General features: G+C 36.6%; 1 protein-coding gene across 6 annotated transcripts in view; it reads right to left on the reverse strand.

Annotated features, from left to right (window-relative positions):
• Positions 1-16047, reverse strand: part of scaper (S-phase cyclin A-associated protein in the ER) — a 311736-nt gene that overhangs the window by 226965 nt on the left and 68724 nt on the right. For all 6 annotated transcript variants that reach the window (XM_043680385.1, XM_043680382.1, XM_043680384.1 and 3 more), the window contains 5 exons: positions 15429-15529; positions 13564-13695; positions 10650-10804; positions 4391-4656; positions 787-1011 (listed from right to left, as the gene is read on the reverse strand). In XM_043680385.1, the coding sequence (XP_043536320.1) occupies positions 787-1011; positions 4391-4656; positions 10650-10804; positions 13564-13695; positions 15429-15529 (879 nt within the window). The remainder of the gene's footprint in view (positions 1-786; positions 1012-4390; positions 4657-10649; positions 10805-13563; positions 13696-15428; positions 15530-16047) is intronic.

Below are 16047 nucleotides of genomic sequence, written 5' to 3' on the forward strand. Positions count from 1 at the left end.
CACAGTTTAAATTCAGAGTGCTGCAAGTTAGAGAATCAGAGGCTGGTACAATTGCAACATTTAAGAGGCATTTGGATGAGTATATGAATAGGAAGGGTTTGGAGGCATATCTGCCAGGTGCTGGCAGATGGGACTAGATTGGGTTGGGATATCTGGTCGGCATGGACAGGTTGGACCGAAGGGTCTGTTTCCATGCTGTACATCTCGATGACTCTATGAACACATCATAGTGAGCTTTGGAAAGGTATTACAACAAAGTAGTCCATAAAATGAGAAAAGGCTTCAGTACATTTCAGTACATTGTTTCTGTTCATCTGTTTGACTCAGTCATCCACCATCCCCCCCCCACTTCCCTAGCTCTTTCTCATCTACATGCTACCACTGGTTACATCAACTTCAAGCAATAAGCTACATACCAAGGTACACAACTGACCCAATTCTTCTTCCCACATTTCTCTCTTCTGATTGGTAGTACCTCTGTCTCTTGAATCAGGAGATGAAAGATTCAATATCTGAAGAGAAACTGGTACTACATACTCATCCAGGCTGTTTTTATTACATGTACATTGCTTATTCGAATGCACACTGTTTTTAAAACTTATACATGGCTACATAAACATGAATCTTGTGAAGTGGTGGGAAAAAAATTAAAGAAGTGTTTTCTGAAGCCATAGTTTTACACTGAAGGAAATTACTTAAAATACAGAATATTGTAAACCAGTGCATTTCATGAACGCAAGGTATTCCATACAAGTAGCATTCTACACTTAATCTCCTGGTACTCACATTTGAAAGATCGCCAGAGAGATCCACGTCAGGTTCCAGTTTTGGAGTGTCTGATGAAGTTGGTTCTTGTACAGAAATGACAGGTATTGCTTCCACATTTACATCTTCTGACAGACAGGCGACATCTCTTTCACTTTCAATAGAGTCTGTATCCTGCTGCCAAGACTTGTCTTGCAAAGGCACATTATCAGGCTGCACTGGATCTGCAGACATGTTTGCTGTGTGCTAATGTAACATAATGCTTATTAACAAGATGTTTCAATAGCTTTACAATTATTCAAAATGCTGCTATTGATTAAAATACAAAGCTCTCTTGGCCCAACTCTCCAGAGTTAAAGCTGTACAAAGACAATTTGTATTTGCTTCCAACTAGATACTGATTAGATTAGAAGCACCTTGTAAGCAGGAGATTTTGTTGCAGGCTATAAAAGAGAAGGCAGCTAAAGTGCTTACATGTAAAATAAAACTACTTCATATTTTAAAACCAGTTGAATTAGAAACCCTACAGTGGAATAATCTATTTACAGAGCAGGATGGATTTGTAACCCCTGGTAAAAATATACAACTGACCACTGGTGCAGAGTTTGGTCAAAGACTTATCCAACTGCTGAAGAAGATGGATATAGGCTGGCTGAAGGTCAATCACATCAAAAGGTTTGCTCTTATATTGCAGATCGAACTGCAAAGAGCCTGAAATAATCCATCAAGCATAATCAAAACAAAATGGGTGCGCAGCCAAAACAGAGCTTGGAGAGGGATAGATAAAACTATGATCAGAGATTTAGGTTTTCAAGAGAATGTTTTAGAGCTTGGGTTGCTAATTACTGGGCAAGCTGGTCTTAGGAGTGCTGGATCTATTCTTCCAAAGGAAATACTATAAATGATATGTCCAATTTGCAACGTAGAAAGCACACACCATCAAAAGCTCTTGCAATCCAGCCTCGGAAATCCTGATGATACCATACTATGTATGGCTATTTACTTATCTGATTTGAATTTTATAAATGTGAACATTTGCTAAAGACTGTACTAGCATTGTTACAGAAATGTACAACTAGAATACAAAAACAATTGTCAGACTTCAGAAATTAATGGGAACTTGCTACATAGCACTGAAGCTCTGTGGTATGTTTCAAATTGTCTGAAAGGCTAAACACACCAGCTTTAGTGGTATCTAGAAAGTAACTAGTTAAATGAGAATGCTTTTTTTTGCAGTATCATGTTTATCAGGCTTTTCGCGAAACAGAATTTCATGAATTAAGTATATGACTGCAGTCACGAGTCATAACAATAAATCTGAGGATTAAAGGTAACAATGTGTTATAAGACAAAGTCGAAAGAAACATTATACACTTGAGAATATTTATGAATTCAGTTGTATCTATAACCTAACAATTAGAAATAATGTTAAATTAATTTCAAGAATATTAAGTACAAAGCAACTCTGTTTTCTCAACTATTATCTTTAGCATACATACATTATTGAATCATTTCATACATTATTAGTATGAAATTACAGTGACTTGTTTATTGTGAAATTTGTGCTTATCAAAGTAAGCTTTATCAGAGTTGAGGTATGGAGCACTATGTCAGCATCATGTACATTCAGATCATTAATTTCAAAACATTCAGAATTTTAGCACTGGGTGGAATACCTTTACTATCATTATGTCATCCAACCATTCAGTAGCTAATGGTTGGGTGCCAGCACAGGCACTAGTCCTGGAAACAAAGTGTCCTCTGAAGCAATTCAGTTACAGAAGGGGAAACTTTTCAGAGCCAAGAATTTAAACATTAATAATATCCAACATAAAATGACAACTTAATACAAATGTGTAGTCTCCTGGACTCTTGGAATGATTGATATTTCTAGATTACGGATTTATAATACCAGACAGAATTCTGAATTTCACATCAGTGTAGGCTAATTCTTCAAAAACCAGCAGTAACCACATCACGGTCAACAATTCTGTTCTGTAAATTCTGCTGCATGGAACGGATGCAAAATGAATTGAGAAATGAAAATGGAATAAGTTCAGAATAAATTTACTGTCTCTGGTGGCACTGGATCTTTATACAAAATATTCAGACACCTGGTATTCAGAACATTTCTCATAATGGACCAAAGCTACAGATACCAAATAGTTGTGATAAAATCTCTTCCCTGAAGGGTTGTTTTTCAGAAAACAACTTTTTTTGGATGGTCATTTTTGTGTGTGGTGTCAACCTGGATATGAAGATTCCCGATCAAAGGGCAGGCGGTGAAATAGAGTCTTTAAAAATAAGTCAATGCTCTGTTTGAAATCTGAAAGCATAATAGTGTAATTACATCACTAAATAGGTCTTTTTTTTCAAATTACAGGGTTACAACACTGTTGGAACTATGAACAACCTCAAATATGTGAAAGATAAATGCTTCTGCAGTCAGCTTTCGACCAGCCAATGCTACTTAAACTAGACTGATGTATCTCCTTGTGCATTCCATTACACCAAAGTCATGTCTCCTTGCCTTAGTGCTCTCCTCCTGGAGCATTTTGTTTCTGCCCACTTTTCATCTACATAACTGTCTACTAAGCTATAGGTTCATATTTTTCCCTCTGAGGCTCTTAACTTTGCTTCTTCATCCAAAAGCTTATTTTTGCTTCTCCTCTCTTTAATCACACTACCAAATAAAAATCTGCATTTCAACTTCATAGTTTTGCTTTTCCCTGCCTGATCCTAAATTTCTCCCTCACCTTTGGGACCCCATTATATTTCCAAAGATGTTCTTCATAACTTATCTATGCTCCCTTCTGCTATTTGTTTTTGTTACTGACTCTCCTAAACCTGAGTCCAAATTTCTCTGTTCCTTCATTTAAATTCAATTCCAACAGATCGCAAAACATCACATCTAGTTAATTATTTGTATGTGATCCTTCATTTGCCACAACTGCTTATTTATTCAAATTAACTAATTACCATACAGGCTGCCCAGACATTCTTCATTCTCCAAGGCCTATTTTTATTTATTCCTTTGACAATAACTGTTTATTTAATCTGCTTAATTAACTAACCAATGTTAATTCATATTCAGATTCGACTCCTACCAGAGGAAGAAAACCTCCTACCAGAGGAGCGATATGAATACAGTTGCAAGCAATATGCAGATGACACATTGCAAACCAGGACATGACATCAGCTGCACAAAGTGCATCAGAGAGAACAGTTAATATAAACCTAAAATAACTTAAAACTGTTGTTACTACTGGAACTTTATGAAAATTTGGAAACTCGCCATTACAAATTCAGCCTGAATATTGCAATTAATGATCACAGTACAACTGAGAAATGAAAGCAACAGAGCCTTGACAGGGAAAGCAAGTATGCTTCAAGAATGAAGCACTTGTACAAGTAAATACCGTCTTGTTGGTTGCATTATACTTAAAGAGACTTTTTAAACCTTGACTCATTTCATTTGATGACTTCATAATGACTACAAATGGAACACAATTTAATAAAATTGTATATTAGCTGTCTCACAGCATTTTTTAAAGTGATTGTAAACATTAAATATTACAAAAGGAAGATTTTACCAGTTTATTTAGTTTATGTAGCTAGTGCATACCTTGAGGACATCTATAGAGGTGTCTTCATTCCTGTTAATTAACTTTTCTGGTGAATCTGTCATGCTCTCAGAACTAGGGCTACTTTCAAAGTCTATTTTGCTATTCTGGGAGACTGAGAGCCCGTTTTCTTTATCACTGTCATCCTTAAGACTCAGGTCCATCATGTCTGAAGTCTTAGTAGAAGCATTTGCAGCCATTGTGGCAGAACGTGATCGGGTAGCTCTTCCACGCTGTACTGTTTCCCATCCTTCGGTATCTTTCTTTTCTACAGAGAAGTGAACAAAGACAGATTGGCAAAATATAGTGTTAACTGATATCTGTGTAAAACAGTGAGTACTGCAGAACGGCAAGGAGTTTTCAGTTTCAGTTGTACAATGGACAAAATTAACAAAATAAAGCTCAATTAATAATTCACATTCCAAAAACATCACAGAGGCCCTCAAGTCCCTCAATCTTGCTTACACTCTCAGCTACAATGACACAAGTGACCTAAAGAAAACTGGAAAATAAACAAAGAGACTCAAAAACATTAAATTTCATTTCAAATACAAATCTCATCTAGTCTATGATTTTATTGATCAAAAGCTTTCTGAGAAGGCATTTCTGACAGCTACATCAGAAACTACACGCACACAAAAAACAAACTGTAAATTTATTTTAATGCCATTCGAACTTTTCTAACCTGAAAATCTGCAACAAATCTGAAATTTCAGCATAATTGTTTGCAAATGAAAAAGTGGGGTAATTTATAAAAATGGTTTTGCTCAGCATTGTTAGTTATCAATTGTTGATTGTCTGTTGGTCTAATTGATAAAGGCACAAATCAGCACAGCACCAGAAGATCCCAGGTCTGACTGTGTAACAAGAAATAAATTTGAATGACCTTGCTTTGTGATAGGAGAAAGAATCAAGATTGGCTGTTCCCATGGTGAGAATTGCAAGGATTTAGATTCAGGGATACGTGCATGCACTTCTAATAAAACAATGCAGAAACAGTAAAGCTTCACAACCTTTGCCCTTAATTTTCTAGGTTTATACTGCAAATGTAATGGTATCAAAGGACTAGAAATGCTCAGGGGCAAAAGACAGCACCTAAATGAGAGAAGTGTCAAAAAAGAATTAACTTGCTAGCATTCCAAAATAACATACATCAAGCAGAAGTTATAGTTCTGATTGGACATTCTACTGTTTCTACAGCTGCTTCATCTACCACAGATGTTAAACAAAAGAATATCAATTTTCATCATTACCCACAAATCTGATCATTGCTCTCAAGTATCAGATTCTCTGCTATGGTGGGCCTAAAACTTTCCCAGCTTCCTTATGTACTTGTACAGTAGTCATGCATAAGCTATGCAGAACTGTAGACATAGCAGATGTTTGTGAACTACCAGTCTCGCCAGTACATACTGTAAACACACAAAGACCACCCAATTTGAAGATGAATCTCATCTTAGCATTACACATTTGCACAATATCAAAACGTGTGATTTTTAAATGATAAATCTTTAATATTTTAAGGTTTGCAACAGTGTAGAGGTAGTAATGCAGTGTGGATCACCCAGAGGTGTTCTTGTGTTTCCAAGAGTGACAACAGAAATTGGAAACAAGTCAACTTAAAGGTGACAAAAATGAGAAGGTGGCAGACATTTGAATATACCCCAACAAAACAAATTTGCAAGTTTCCGGTGAGTCAAGCAGCAGAGAAAATCCAAAGATTGGATTGACCAGTTATTCACAAGGCTAAGAATAGAATTATTATTTAAAGCAGACATCTCAATCTGCAGCATGCTAGAAGGATGGAATACAGATACAAGAAGCAGGTTGGCTAGTTTTACTGGATAAGAAGTCTTGCATGCTGCTGTCGGGGCTGTTGCGAAATCTGGTGCGCGTATTAAACAGCTATCAATTCATGAACAGTTGCACCTAACTGGAAGAATTTATATTAAGTTTGAAGTTTGGGCATGTTTCTTTTCCAACGTTGAGAAAAACAGAGAATTATTCAAAAGAAATGTTGCAGTTTGAGGTTCAAGATCCACACTGAAGAAGTAAGGTTCCAGCCCTCTCCAATTGGAAATCTGATGCAAACATACCATTCAATATTTCATGGTTCACATTTCCAAAACAATTAGTTTACTTGGAGCAAAAGGAACCCACATAAACTTAAGAGAAAAGTTTCAGGGAATTTATCAACCAAGTACGTACCATATGGCAACATATGATCTTATTGTTTTGCAGCCAATTATAACATCTCCTTAAGAATACATTACAGTGCAAATCACTATTTTACATATGACTAGTTTTGTTGGAATTCCTAAAAAATCTCTTGAAATTATCCACGCACTTTGCGGGTATTAACTGCAACTTCAGCATGAATTTTTAAAAAGTCCTTCTCAGCCTCCACTGAGTTTAACCAAATTTAGGGCAATATTACCCAGATTCTCCATATACTCCAACATCCCCAGGTGCCTTTGATCAGCTTTGCTATTCTCTCATTCTAATCTTTACGAGGAAAGGATATTGAAATTGGAGAATTAAATACCCATCTCCAGCACAAGTTCCAGGCAATTTGACTCATCACTCTGCACTCTTATTTGAGTGAGAAGATTCTAAATTATAGTTTTCAACCATCTGAGTGGCACTGGTTTCCTGAAATTGAGGGATCTTCCCCACAGACACTCCACAACCCCAGCATGACTCAGTGATATTGTCAGCCACTCTTAATGCCTCAGATTCAATGACATCACTCATCCACAGCCATAGCAAGTCACAATCATATCAAGCACAGGTAGGATGGGTTGAATAGTTGGAGAGCTCAGGAATCAGAAAAGCTGGAGCTCCGAGAACAGAGGGTTCAGAGAAAAGAGATGAAGACTTGAGAATGAAGGCTGGAGAATGTAGGCTAAGGGGAGAGAGGTTGAAACTGGGTCACTGAGAAAGAAACAGATAGTAAAGGTGAACTAAATCTGGGACATTACATGGCTAGAGTGCAGTGGTTTTCACTGGAGAAACAGAATTGTGAAACAAAAAAAAACACAATTCTTCACTGCAAGAAACAAGGAAGAAACTTTCTAAACTTTCTTTAAAATGTTAAAGTAGTACTTGGATGAGCACTTGGAGCATCATTACATTCAAGGCTCTGGCCAAGTGCTGAAATTAATGCAGGTATTAGTGTACTTTTGGCCATTCAGACTCAATGGGCCAAAGGGCCTCTTCTTTACTGTATGATTCTATGATTGATTCCATGACTGAATGGTGGGCTTCAAAACAATGGGATACTACATTTTATTATTGAGGTTGAGACTGATCATCATGCGAAGGGGAATGCACACAAACTTGAACACAAAAAGATCATGTAGCGTGGTGAAACTTGACTTACAAAAGAATACAACAACCATCCTAAGGCTTCTGCTGGCGCTGTAATCTGTACATTCATATGAGAACTCACCTTTATTCAGGCCAAGTTTAGTGAACATTTTAGAAATATTAGTAATGAGCTAGGTTTAAAGTGATATGTTCTGCGAGAAACATATAAAGAGAAACCCATAAAAATTCCACACATCTAACAGTACAGTACTAAATGGGAAGGTTTACTGGTCTTTCAAAAAGACGGGGAATCTTTCTAAAGGGATTTTAGGTTAGACTATCCTCCATTTACTGGCTTCGCATGTGTCTATTGTCTGAAGTTCTAAGGTCAGATTTCTTGCCGAAAAGCTGTTGTAAAAATGTCATTTTAGTCAAAGCTATCATGTGCCTTTGAGCCACCTACAATCTTTAAATAGCTTTCAGAATTTTCAGTGTCTCTTGAAACTGGCAAAAGATATCCAGATTGGATTTTAAAAAAGCTTGAGAACTTTATCCAAGTATTTTTGATGCTAGCTTCATCAAAGATGACTTAATCCTAATCAGCATGAAGTATGTTCTGAGACCAATAAGACTTTTGATATCTGTGCCACAGATGTATAACTGATTCTGGGGAACTCTATGTTGCATCATATATCTATTTAATGATTTATTTTAAAATATAAAGTTCTGTAACATTTATCAAGTTCAAGTAACAACTAAAATATTCAATTCTCCATAAATACTTTCAAAAATACAAATATTATTAACCATTCTTTAGCTTTAGGCTACATTCAGCACAGACTCTACAACTTGCTCTCTACTGTGATGTCAATGCACATTCCTTTATTCAAGTTCCTGATGATATAATTAAGCACAGAAACTGGATCTGACTGCCCTATTTGACTCAGTTGAAGGCAGGAAAAGATAGATGCACACTGCATCTTTGATGATTCCAGACATGATGCCCTCATGAAACTGGTAGAATCATCAGGATCAACACATTGATAGAATTCAGAGCAATTACAGCACATGATTCATATCTGCAAAGGCAAAAGTGAGGACTGCAGATGCTGGAAATCAGACTCTAGATTCGAGTGGTGCTGGAAAAGTACAGCAGGTCAGGCAGCATCCGGGAAGCAGGAAAAAAAATTGACGTTTCAGGCAAAAGCCCTTCATCAGGAATGAAGCAAATATCTGCAAATAAGAATTGACCAACTTAAGCACAGTCCTGAATGCAAAGTAAACAAAGAACTGCGGATGCTGTAAATCAGAAACAAAAACAGAAATTGCTGGAAAAATGTAGCAGGTCTGGCAGCTGAAGTTCTGAAGAAAGGTCACTGGACCCAAAATGTTAACCATGCTTTCTTCTCCACAAATGCTGGGTCAAAAAGTGTGGTGCTGGAAAAGCACAGCAGGTCAGGCAGCACCTGAGGAGGAGGAGAGTCGACATTTCGGGCACAAGTCCTTCATCAGGAATATCTGATAATGGGCTTATGCCCGAAACATCGATTCTCCTGCTCCTCTGATGCTGCCTGACCTGCTATGCTCTTTCCAGCACCACACTTTTCAACTCTGACTCTCCAGCATCTACAGTCCTCACTCTTTCCTCTCCACAGATGTTGCCAAACCTGCTGAGTTTTTCCAGCAATTTCTGTTTTTGTTTCTGAATGAAGAGTGCTTCTAGATTCTTCCAAAAGAAATGTCCTTCTCACATGCATCCCATGTAGAGTACATCACGGGTGGTTGCAGGGACAATGGGCTACTTGTTCCTAAGAGTTCTAATGTGGTACTCACAGCTGCAAACAAATATAGACAAAAGGAGCAACTAACTCCAATTTCCCACTACCTATCCTTTGGTGGCTCACCACAGCTGAAATTATGAGCTCAGAATAACATGAAGTTGCACCAGTATGCCTCTCGTCTCTCGGGGTTACAAAAGCCACCATCCGACAAGCTTAGCTAGAAGTAACACTTCTCTTTCTGATGTCATCACTCTCACGTCGTCACAACATAGACATTTTCGTACAACAGCACAGAACATGCTTTATTTCTCAAAACAGCAACAAATGTAAAAATCAAAACAGCAACAAATGTAAAAATCAAAACAGCAACAAATGTAAAAATAACGTCAATGCCCAAATATATAGCAGAAAGAATTGTGGAATGGTCTGTCTGGAGGTTTAAAACAGATGTGGATTTCACCAAGGTTTCCAAACTAAAATCCTCTGAATATTGTCTATGAAGTAACCCTGGGGAATTATCAAGCTCATTAAATCTCTGTCACCAGATCCTATATTCTTCTGTAGTTGTTTCTAGTGCTGCAGAATGAAAAAATTGATTCTGCAGCGAAAGCACAACTTTCTTTAGGAAATTGACCAACCTGTCTTTTACGAGTTAGGACAAGACTTCCATAAAATGTGTCAACGTTTGGAAGCACTTAAAAGAAATGATAACATCCTAGCTGTTCATACAAGCAAAAGATGTTTTATTCACAAGTTTTCTTATTCATACATGTAATGCCTAATTGAACCATCTGCTCAATGAGAACTTTTGTAGATAAGCAGCACTGACCAAAACAATAATAACATTATACATTTAGACATGAAATGCTGTTAACAATTAGTACGCTACTGGAAAATGAGCAGCAAGTGAATTACTTCTTTCCTCTGGTGTCAAATAGTTTCGTCAACAAATCTAAATGCAGGGCTTACAGAGAAATTCAAAATTAAAACTGGAAACAGAAGTTACTTCACTTTACCTTTTACCTCAAAATGTACTCCTTTATCACTTTCCAAGATCCATGATTTCCTTAAGACTGGGTCTGATGATTACCTCTGTTTCTCTCTCCACCTGACCTGAGTGTTATCAGCATAGTCTGCTTTTAATTTTGTTCATCTATTAAATATGACTTACCATTTGGATGCAATCTGCTCCGCTGTGAAGATTTTTGACAGTTGTTTCGGCTATGTTTTGGAGAAGCAATATTTGCCCGATTAGCTTTGACTTTGTCTGCCCAACTGACACCAGTTGGAGCAAGACGAGCTGCTACCAAAGCTGGAGGAGCGCCCCTAAATAGAAAATTAACTAGAATTAAATTGAATCAGTGAGAAGGTCCAAAAAGTAAAGAACTAATGGAAATAAAAAGAATATGAATACTACAGCTTCCAGCTTAACACAATGATTCCTGATTTCTGAAAAATCAACATCCTCAAGCTTCCATTACATACAACACATACGCACTTTCTCAGGCACACTGACTGTGACTGCACTAATCCACAACTCTCACTATACAGTATTCTGACAAAATATTTATCGCACAACTAAAATCATCTTACAGTTGTTCGTGGGATCTTGTTGTGCACAGATCAGATGCTGCATTGCCTGTATTATAATGGTCACTTATTAAAGTATTGATTGGCTATGAAATGGTTTGGATGCTTCCATGAAAGTCATTATTTTACATTCATCGGAAATATGTATACTTTTCATGTCATACATTGGAAATGTGACTTTAATAAATTTTAAAAGGTACTGCCCCAAATCCTTTACCTTTTCCATATTCTTCCTTCTCCAGGGTGTGAATAGCATTTGAGCCACAATGTAATGACAAATTTACAAATTTAAAATACCTGCACGTGCGGATTTGCTTGTTGCAGCCTGAGCTGTTCACGTGATATGAAACATGAAAAAAATACAGAGTTCACAGTACTGATAGCCAAAGATATTCCAGAAATCCTTCACACTTGAATCTAAATTAAACCCAATGAGGACATTGCTGGCTAGGCCCATCCCTAATTGCGCAAAGGGCAGTTAAGAGTCAACCGCATTGCTGTGGATCTGGTGTCACACGTAGGCCAGACCAGGTAAGGATTGCAATTTCCTTCCCTTAAGGGCTCAGTGAAAGAGGTGGGTTTTTCCAACAATCAACAATAGATTCACAGTCATCGTTAGATTCTTAATTCCAGATTTTTATTGAATTAAAATTTCACAATCTACCTTGGCAGGATTCCAACACACATCTCCAGAACATTATCTGGGTCACTGGATTAACATCCAGTGGTAATACCACTTAGAGCATTGCCTAGTGAAGCTTTTAAAATGAATTCTGCTTTAAAAATAAGTGAATGAGTTACAAGTTATCATAGCACATATAAAGTTAAGCGAGTTTTCATATGTCAACACACTTAACACTGCATTTACTACGTGCCAGGTCATCTGTGCACTTAAAATGGTGATATCTACACGTCTCCTACTCAATGTCCAACATAACTGTACTTTTGGACTCTAATATTGCTCATTAACAATTAACCTAGTAAAGCAGAATGCATAAACCATAACATGTTAAATATTGTTTTCTTTACTTCAGCTGTTCTATGACAAGTGTTAAACTACTATTTGAGCTTGACGTAAATGTATATGTCAATACCAGTCAACATTTGCAGTACTCTGATAATTAATAATCATTTCCTGAGATATTTCCATTACATAATAACACATGTATTGAACCACCTCTTCATGTAGTCTTCAACCACAATTAGATGTGAACATTCTTAGGCAGTAACGTGTTTAATAAATTGAAAGGAGCTCCAAGTAGGTGACATTAAACAAAGGATCAACCTGCCTGTGTTAACCTCATGCATGCCTCTAGGATTTAACTTAATCCAACCCAAAGTATGGTACTTCGGAATAAAGGAAAATAGGTCACATTTATGGCATTTTATAACAAACCATTATAAAGTTTGGGTAATTAAATGGAATTTAACTAGTCTTCGGAATTGATAAGTTCTGATGTAATCTGACTTCAGACTGAGAACTTTATTCATTCAAAAAACCGATACATTATTTGAACGTTAAAAAGTTTCAAAGAATCAAAAATTTACTTTGAAACAGCACGGAACGCTACATTTTTCCACTCTAAAACAGAATTTATTTCATAGAGCAGCTCTCTGCCACAACAAAACAAAAATATCAAGCAACTAACTTTTCAGACTTCATTTTAGTCCTGTTTGGTATTAGCTGAAAAGACCAAAGAGAAAAAGACTTGTTTTTTTTCAAGACTGCTTTACACTGTGTAAATAATTGCATGACATTTAATTTTGGCAGGGCAAAATTTCATACCAATATTTGGAGAACTTGATAGAATCAATGTCACTAGGTTTGTCCCTAATTCCCACATTGACTTGTAACATTTATCAATATTTACAGAGAAGATACTTAGAATCAGCATGCAGAACACCAAAATTACTTAGCCTTGGTTCTATTGGTAGGATTCTTGCCTTAAAGTTGCAAGATTGGAAGTGCAAGAGCCACACCAAGATGAACACACAATTTAAACAGTCATCTTTTGGATGAGACCTTGAATGAAAAGCTCTGCCTATCTGTTCAAAGCGGTGTCAAAATTCCATAGCACTATCCAAAGAGAAGAAGGACATCTACCAGTTTTCGGCTCGGGTTCCCTTCTAAGCTAATAGCACTAAAAATGCATTCACTGATCATTCATTTTATGCTGTTTGTGGGATCTTGTTATGCACAAATTGGGTGCCATGTTTGTCTCCATAAAAACAATTGCATTAAAAACTAAATCGTTGTGAAACATTTTGAGAACTGTCTGATGAAATGGGAATGTTATAATTCCTCCTTTCTTCCCATACCAGCAGTTCCTACTGAATGCCCCCATGAAACAATTTAACTACCTGTACTTAAATCCCCAAGAACTATGATTCTGGTTTCAAACATGAAGACAAAGTATGCACAAACCTGACCATAGGAATGATGTAATCATTCCATTTCCATCAACATATATAAAGAAAAATCTAGAAATTCTTACATCGTATTAGGAGCTCCAAAGTTTAAACTCCTTCGGGCACTTGACGTTGTGCAAATTCTGTCTGTTGGTGGACTTGGCATAACATGTCGCCCTGGGGACATTTTCCTCACTTCCCAAGCCAGCGATGTGGGTCTACAATAGAGAGTGCAAGTCACAATTCAAAAGCATGCAGTACATAGGTTATATATACATGCAGCGTATCATACTCAGTTCTAGTTTAGATATTACATAAATAAGACTTTGGAGAAGGTACAAAAAAATATTTCAATGATGAAACTAAAATTGAGAGATAATAACTTCCAAGAAAAACTTTGCATACTAGAGTTCCTTCCTCTGAAAGCAAAAAGGCAGAGGTAAATTGATTGAGGTTGATAATATTTTAAAGGTTTAAAATAGTATAGTTGGGAGGGATATTTCATTTGTGAGAGGTTTCAAAGTTATAAGCCACAATCACAAGGTAGTCACTAATAAATTTATTCACTCATGGAATTATTAAAATGTGTAACATGTTAACAGTGTTTTTTAAAAATTCATTCATGGGAGGTGGGCATCACTGGCTTGGTCTTTATTGAATGCCCATCCCTAACTGCCCTGGAGTGTATCTGCAGCAAGCAGTATCAATTTATTTAAGGGGGAGTTGGAGAAGCACGAGGAGTGCACAGAAACAGTGTATGTTCCATTTGCACATTTGCAGTTGCACTCATGATGTCACACCAGCATAACATTCAAATCTTAAACTAATCCTAAGGCCTGGGAAAACAGCAACAATTATAATCAGTCTGCAAATTTCTTTGCTAGGAGAGTCCATGGTGCAATAAAAAAAACTGATTAGTTGTTAGATAACTTTGGATTGTATCTGTTTAGAGACCACATTACTTAATGAACAACAGAAGTACAAATTTGCAAAGAAATATTCCGATTGTGTGTTTCCTTAGATCTTACAACTAGCTTAAAACTCAATGTAAGAAATTGCGGCATTTGCTTACTTGTTTTCTACTTAGAATTAATTTTGGGGCAAGAGGTAGAGTAATTTTCATCACAGTCAGGTACAACTCTCCCGCCTCTCACAATGACAGACTGTAGCACTCCAGCTACCAGCAGTTCTGCCCATAAATGCAACAGTTTACATAAGGTTAGATGAAACAAAGTGGGAGGAAATTTATGCAGAGGATAAACATTAGTTTTGACCAGTTTGGTGGAATAGCATGTTCACATCTTGGAGACAGAACAGAAGATAACACAATGAACGCAGTTTCATATAACAACTGTTTCATTCCTAACGCATGTTGATATAGCACATCAGGGAACATAGATCACTTGCAATAACAATAAATTGCATCTGAAGAAAGTTATTGCTAACATGAACAAGTATGAGTCTAAATCTGATGTTTACAAGAAATTATGTAACTAAAGCCACCTCCATTTTAAGACCCATGTTAATTTCCTGTTCCATTTGCATTCAAAAAGGATATAAGTAATAGCAGTGCTTCTCTCAAGTACTGTCTGCAATTGCCTTTATTTGATTCTACCTCAGAATGCATTCTAATTAAGCAAATGTAAACATTCTCACCATACTAATTGATTGGAATCTTGATCATTTTACTCAAACAGCCTGCACCTCAGAACATCATAATTGGTCTAACAATCAGATAAAGGTTTGTTGTCTTTCAAAGTCTTCTGCTAGTTATTTCCAGTAGGTTGCTTAAAATCAGATACTTTGCTAACAAAGTTCCTCTCGAATGTCTCCTTTCATATATCCATTCTTCAGAACATTTAGCAACATTTAGCCAGTTTAATGGGAGTATAGATCTCCCATTCAATAATTAAGTTATTTCAAGTGGATGGTGTACACTGTAGTGTATTACCTGTTCCGTGCATCTGTATTCTCTAACTTTTCCTGCAGCTGCAACCAATCTATCAATGCCTTGAAATCTCGCACGTAGTTATCCAGCATCATCAACACTTCCTGAGAAAAGAAACTCATTATAATTAGGTTGCAAGTAATATCCCCTACTCCCACAAATCATAAATCAATGCTGGTTTGAGTTGCTCCTTTTTCTCTGCTGCAATTATGTGGCTATATTATCAGTGAAAATCGCTTCGGACAACTTTTTCACTCTGAATGAAGTACTAAATGGAATAAAATTCATGAGAAAAATTTCATAGAAGAAAATGGTTAATAAGCCTTGCAATTTCAATACTCAGACAGTGGAGCTGGTTTTGAAATTGTGCTATTTGTGGTGTCTCGGCTGATGCTTTTTCTCACTTATTTTGTCTAATTTGAAGTCACAGCAAAATATTTATGGTTAAGTTTCATTTCTTTTCTTTGTAAATTTACTTCACGCTACATCCATTTAAACTGTACAAACACTGAGTATTACTGTTATAGATGCTATATTTCCATAGCCCCTCTACCCTCATCTTAAGCAACATATAAGGATTTCTCAAACTAAAATTTAGATAATCTGTTTTCCTACCTCTGTC

This window comes from Chiloscyllium plagiosum, chromosome 40 (assembly GCF_004010195.1).
Source record: "Chiloscyllium plagiosum isolate BGI_BamShark_2017 chromosome 40, ASM401019v2, whole genome shotgun sequence".
In the NCBI taxonomy this organism is placed as follows: Eukaryota; Metazoa; Chordata; class Chondrichthyes; order Orectolobiformes; family Hemiscylliidae; genus Chiloscyllium; species Chiloscyllium plagiosum.